This window comes from Microtus ochrogaster, chromosome 4, assembly GCF_000317375.1.
Source record: "Microtus ochrogaster isolate Prairie Vole_2 chromosome 4, MicOch1.0, whole genome shotgun sequence".
NCBI classification, from domain to species: Eukaryota; Metazoa; Chordata; class Mammalia; order Rodentia; family Cricetidae; genus Microtus; species Microtus ochrogaster.
The window spans coordinates 17,933,078-17,939,685 of record NC_022011.1 but is presented as its reverse complement, the minus strand read 5'-3'; the positions used below and the strand labels follow the sequence as shown (position 1 = coordinate 17,939,685).

General features: G+C 50.5%; 1 protein-coding gene across 2 annotated transcripts in view; it reads right to left on the bottom strand.

Annotated features, from left to right (window-relative positions):
* The window catches only part of Marveld3 (MARVEL domain containing 3), a 15,035-nt gene extending 12,840 nt beyond the window's left edge, over window positions 1-2,195 (bottom strand). For both annotated transcript variants that reach the window (XM_005345685.2, XM_005345686.2), the window contains exon 1: window positions 1,804-2,195. In XM_005345685.2, the coding sequence (XP_005345742.1) occupies window positions 1,804-2,195 (392 nt within the window). The remainder of the gene's footprint in view (window positions 1-1,803) is intronic.
* Window positions 2,196-6,608: the final 4,413 nt, after the last annotated feature.

The window sequence follows — 6,608 nt, the reverse complement described above, 5'->3', positions numbered from 1 at the left end:
TAGGCGCACTGAGCACACAGGAGGCTGTGCACACTCACAGCCTAGGCGCACTGAGCACACAGGAGGCTGTGCACACTCACAGCCTAGGCGCACTGGGCCAGCAGCAGTGAGCAATCCTCCACCCCTAACAAGGACCCAGGCCTCTGGTCACTGAGGAAGTTGTTTTTCTGCTTGAAAAACCTTCTGTCTTCCTCTTCCACCGTCCTTCCACGGAACTCAGCTCTAGGCCACCTTCTTGGGATCCTGTCTAAGCTTAGACAGGAGCCCAGATTTTTTTCTTTCCAAAGCCCAGCTTTTTCTGTAAGAACTGATTTCACATTGGGCTGCAGTTGGCTGCTTCACTGCCATCTTCCTGCACTGGTCTCTAAACCCTGACAGTAAATGACTGCATCCCGGCCCCTGTATCCCCTCCTTCCAATAAATGCTTACAAGGGCAGAGAGAAGCTGCCCTTTGGCCTCAACCCGCTAAATGAGCAACAAGCAAATGCATTTCTTTGGTTCACTTTGGGGTGAGGTGGGGTAACCAGGGCTCTGGTTTATGAGGAAACCTACAAATGAACTTCTTTTTTTTTTACTCCTGTGGTTGCAGTTCAAGATGGGTGCAGTCAGGGAAACAATAGTTGGTGTCAAAGATTGAAAGAGCAGACAGAATCTGGGCGTAGCTTTTGTAATGAATGCTAGTTGGTTTTAGATAGTGTAACGTAAACTCATGATAGCAGCCTTTCCCAAGGCTAACAGCAGAGGCCAGGTATCAGAACAGGACCTAGTAGCAGCTAAAAGGGTTGTCTCTGACAATGGCTCAGACCTGCTTGCAAGAGAAAGACAGGAGCTGAAGTGATAATGGCAAGACCATGCCTTGATGGGGATGCTTAGACACGCTAAGATTGCCAGGGCATAGATGTCATCCCATCTTCTTTGGTTTGAAATCCTTAAACCTTTCATCAATGCATAGCGCGCGCGCGCGTACACACACACACACACACACACACACACACACGCGCGCGCGCGCGCGCGCGCGCTGAAACATCCAGTCCCACCCAAGGACCGTTTTCTTTGTTTCTGTCATCAGGGGCAACATCTCTTTTATTCCATCCACTCACTCTGCAGAGCCCAGCTCCTCGCCTGCACATGGAATAACATCTGTGGAACTGGATGGCATGCTGACTCTCTAGGAGGGGGTGTGGTGACCAGGCCACCTGCCATGCTCCTTCCTGTCCCCATTCACAAACCTTCCAGGACACAGGTGTTTAGGGGACTTCAGGGTCCTACAGGTGAAGTCTGAGGGTGGGGTTTAAGTAAGCATAAGATTTGAAAGAAGCGGCTTAGAAAAGACCTCACTGATGAAGGGGTTACAAACCCACTGGAGAACTTCAGGTGGCCTTGATTTCTAGTTTAAAAGCGCAGCTTCTGCCATATGGTCTTGGCAGGAGGGGCAAGTCCAGCTATGAACTCTTCTTGAGCTAACTTAGTTTACCTCCCCTCGCCCCACCCCGCGGAGCCCCGACACCTGGAAACTGGACTTTGAAACGTATGGAGGGCTAACTTGAGAAAGGGGTGTAAAGCGTAAGTCATGGGGCCACTTGAGTGTAGTAGATTCCAGCTAGCCCCACCCACCTAGCCTTCTAAGCCGTTCCGGTTTCGGTCCTGAAACTTTCTTCCCCTGGTTCCAGGGCCTTCCATTTCTCCTTTGGTAATTAAGTACAAACAAAGGCTTGGAGACGTCGTAGAGTCACCCCCGAGCGCCAGCTAGGATAGGTAGCCGACGGGGCACGGTCCGGGTCCCCAGCAGGTGCACCCCCTCACCTGTCCAACCCGCGGCGCCCGAGGCCCTGCTTCCGCGGCGGCTCCGGGCCCCCCCAGGGCGCGGGCCTGGAGGTCGGGGCTGTGTCCCAGCTGGGCACCCAGGGCTCGGGCCGCGCACGGCTTTGGCGGGGCCTGTCCCAGGCTCTTTGTTCAGCTGCACGATGGCCCGCGTCCCTGTGTCCGTCCTGGCGCGGGTCTCTGTCCGTCCTCCTTTCCCTGCCCGCTCGACGGTCCCCGTTTCCTCTCACGTCACCGTTCCTTTCCCTGTGTCTGTCCCCGGCTCTGTCCCGCGGCCGCTCGACGTGGCGGTCTCGGTCCGGGTGCGGGCGCCGGTCTGGGTCTCGCTCTCTCGGACGGGCCCGGGGCTCGCGAGTCCCCAAAGGATCTTCCATGGCCCGGTTCCTGTCCCCGCCCGGAAACGACCCGAGGGCAACAACCAACCACAAGTTTTCCAGGCAGGTGCCCAGGGCTTCAGGACGGGGCGGCGGCAGCTCACCTGGGCGCACGCGCACTCGCCCTCGGGCGGTCCCGAGGGGGCGCACCTGCTCCTGGCCGCCAGGGGGCAATCGTGGTGACCAGCAGAGGAGGTGGGAATGGAGGTCGGGGGCAGATTCTTGTCGAAATAGCTGTAACCCCTAGGTGTTAGGGGATTAACAAAGGTAAGTGACCCAGAGTGCAGGTGATGTGATGTGGCCAAATCAGCTCAGCCTTCAAATGCTGTCTGTCTTTTAGGAGAGACGTTGGGAAGCCAGACCAGTCATCTACGTATTTACTTTCGTGGTACTGGGCTTTAATCCCAGGGCCTTGAATGTCAAGGTAAGTGTGCTACTGGGCAATACCCCCAGTTGTAAAGATCATTAAACCCACTAAGACAGTTCCGTGCTACTGGGCATGTGTTTGAGCCTTCTGATAGAGAACTTAACAGTGGGAGGAGTTGGTAACATTGCTACTCTAAAGTTGGGTGGAGTGACCCCACTCCCATCTGCCAGTAGTCCCCAGTGAAGCCAGCAATGGTTATTTCCTGTTGACCAACGTACAAAGCATCTTGGGTTTACATCCCCCAAGTGTACCCATGAACTCAACCATCCATCCTTCTTCTTAGCCACCCACCCACCCAGCCAGCCAGCCCTACCCACTCACTCATCCAGCCCCCCATCCACTGTTCCCCTCCCTCCTTAGAGAAGCTGTATTGCCAGTACATCTAATATATATATTTAAGAGAAAGAACAAAAAAAGGAAAAGAAAAAAACTATTCTATTCATAATTGTCAGTCTTTAATTTTGCCAAACAAGGATATTTGAAAACCCAGGAAACTGGCTTCTGTTTGTGTTTTCAGCAAGTGTGCTAAAGCACCTGACCTGGCAGGTGCTGGAGAAGCTGCAGGGAAGTCCCCTTGGACAGAGTACACTAGCGTGTGCTGGACAAGAAGGTGGAAAGGCAATGTTCTGTGTGGACCGAGGAATCGATGACTCTGGGAGCTGTTCTTAAATTGTGCTTTTCAAGTCATTTGAGGGAATGCCTGCTTGGAGACCCACTCTGACTGTTGATCTGACCCCTGTTTCCAGATGCGAGTCTAGTGACATCCCCTGTGTCTCCAGACTTCACCATGGTGCCTGGGGCTGAGCACATGCTCCAGCTGGACTGAGAGATGTCCCTTGGAGGGGCTCTGAAGAAGGGTCATAGCAGCAGGCAGTGTCTTTCCTGAGCTTTAATATAGGACTGTCTTGGCATTTCATTCCTCATAGCTGGAAGCACAGCCCTGTGGCTCCCACCCATGGAGATGGGCGCTGGGGGCAGCTAGAAGTCTTTGTGGTCCCCTAAAGAGTTCTCACTGTTGGCTCATCCATGCTGTTTCATCTCTGCTTTGAGAATGTTAGAAACTGGCCTCCTGGCCATTTCTGTAGAGGCTTTGGTGTCCAGCTCTATGTCAGGTTCTGCCAGTGTCACCACCAAGGCTACAGGATGCAGAGTTAGAGCCTTATAAACTCCAGAAGACTGCCCTTCCTCACCCCTGCATCCTTCCATGGCTCCATCACCATCATGCAGAACATTAATCTCTGAAATCCCTTTCCAACTCAGTAGTCTAAAACACGAGCCAGGTATCACGGGGGGGGGGGACACATCTTCAATTCCAGCCTGTGATCTCTATAAATTACACATTGAAAGGCTGAAGCAGGAGGATTGCCAGTCTATACAGTGAGCTCCAGGCTAACCAGGGCTACTTAGCAAAATACTGTCTCAAAAAAAGGGGTTGTGTCTCGCTGGTAGGAGGCGTGTCTCGGGCCCCAGGTTCAACCCTCAATACCACCAGAAAATTGCAAAGGAAATCATTGACACTGGGCAGAGGAGATGGCCCAGTGAGCACTTGCTGCTCAGCTGTGAGGACTTGAGTTCGGGTCCCCCAGAATGTACGTAACGCTGGCTGAGGTAGCGCACATCTGTATCCAGGCACTCCTACAATGAGACAGGAGGTGGAGAGAGGGGATTCCTCCCAGGCGCTAGCCTGAGCTATGCAGTGGTGAACAAGAAACCCTGTCTAAACAAGGTGGAAAATGAATACACAAACCCAAAATTGTTCTTTGACCTTCACAAGTATGCCATGCTTGCACACACACACACACACACACACACACACACACACACACACAGAGAGAGAGAGAGAGAGAGAGAGAGAGAGAGAGAGAGAGAGAGAGAGAGATTGTTTTAAAAGACGAGAGAGAGAGATTATTTTAAAAGACCCCTCCCCAAAAGTTTAAAATCCAAAGTGTTACCCAAATTGGACACGTTGGGTCAAATGCCCCAGAGCTGTGAGCTTAGTCAAAATCTTCTGAAACACAATGAAGGGACAGACACAGGCAGATGAATTCACTGTAAAAGTGAGAAGTAGAAGGGAGGAGAAGGAGACAGCCCAGAGCCAGCAGAGCCCAGAGCCAGCAGAGCCCAGAGCTAGCAGAGCTTCCTTCCGATAGCTTGCCCAAGTCTGGCTGTCCCAGGCCTGACTTTCTGACCACTGTCTCCTCTATAGGCTCTGTTTACATCTTCTTTCGAGGGCTCAGCTCACTAAGTCCATAATATATATTTGTGCTTTTATAAATAGGCCTATTATTTGACTTTACTTTGCAGAGTAAGTTCCACGAAGGTGGGGACTAACTGGTTCCCTGCTAAGTCTCCAGTGCCTAGAACATGGTACCTGTTCAATGAATGGATGAGTAGCCCTGCAGGATGAGCGGGAGGGAGCTGCATGGGTGCCACTGCCAGGAAACCAGCTCTGACCCCCTCCCAGATGAACGTGGCCTCACTTTTAAGCACCTCTAGGGCTTTGCTTCAGACACTCTGGATTTTCCCTGCTTTCTTTCTCTCTTTCATTCATCATTAAAACCCCTCCCCCTGTCCTCCAAGCCCACTAAGGACAGGACATTCAGTCATCTATGGATGCTCTCTCAGCGCACTAAGTCAGGATTTGCTGAATGGCCATGCAGATGGCTCGCTGTCCTTTGTGTCTCTCTCATTAGAGCTTTGCTGAGCAGGTAGGGCCTGAGGTTTCTCTGTGTGAGGCTGGGAAGGTTTCAGAATTAGAGGAAGGACCGTGTGTATGCACCCGTGCGTGTGTGTGTTGTATGAATGTGTGTGTTTAACTGCTGTGTACACATATGAGTGTGTATGTGTGCCTGTGTGCGAAGACCAGAAGTTAACAGCTGGGTGTCTTTGTTGTCACAGCTCCACTATATTTTTTGAGATAGGGTCTCTCAGTGAACCTGGAGCCATAGATGTGGTTAGTCTGCCTGCTAAATGAACTTCAGGGGTCCAGTTGGGTTGCCAGATAAATGAACTTCAGGTTCATCTCCATTGCCATCCCTTCTGTCCAGCATTGGGGTTTTGAGGGCAAGCCACCTTGCTTGGCTTTTTACAAAGCTTTTTGGAAATCTGAATTCAGGTCCTTGTGCTTGTACGGCAGGCATTTTACTGGCTGAGCCATCTCTCTGTCCCCTGGGAAATCTGTTATTTTTTTTTTTTTATTTTTTGGAGACAGGGTCTCATGTAGCCCAGTATGACCTCAAAGTTCTTGTAACTGGAAGTTTCTTATACCACCTGGTCCCACAGCCACTTTAAAAATAACCACTCAGAGGCTTAATATTAATTATAAAAGTTTGGCTGATGGCCCATGCTTATTATTAATTAGCTCCTGCAAGTTAATTTAACCCATTTCTATTAGTTTATATTTACCAAGAGGCTCATGGCTTGTTACCTCTTATCTTACTTATCGGGCAACTTTTGGCTCCTCCCTCATCTTTCTCTTCTTTCTCCTTGTATTCAGTTTGGCTTTTCTGCATAGCTATATTCTGCTCTGCCATAGACCAAAGCAGTTTCTTTATTAACCAATGGTAATAAAACATATTCACAGCATACAGAGGGGTATCCCACACCAAGCTGTTATGTAGGCAAGGATAACCTTGACTTCCTGATCCTCCTTCCTCCTAGTGCTGGGATTACAGGCATGCACGGTGCCTAGCTCATACAGTGTTGGAAATCAAACTTAGGGCTCTGTTCATTCTAGACAAGCACCCCACCAACTGATCTATATCTCAGTCCTAGTTTTTTTTTTTAAATTAATTTATTTATTATGTATACAATGTTCTGTCTGCATGTATGCCTGCCCACCAGAAGAGGGCACCAGATCTCATAGATGGTTGTGAGCCACCATGTGCTTGCTGGGAATTGAACTCAGGACCTCTGGAAGTGCAGCCAGTGCTCTTAACCTCTTAGCCATCTCTCCAGCCCTCTCAGTCCTAGTTTTAAAAATGATT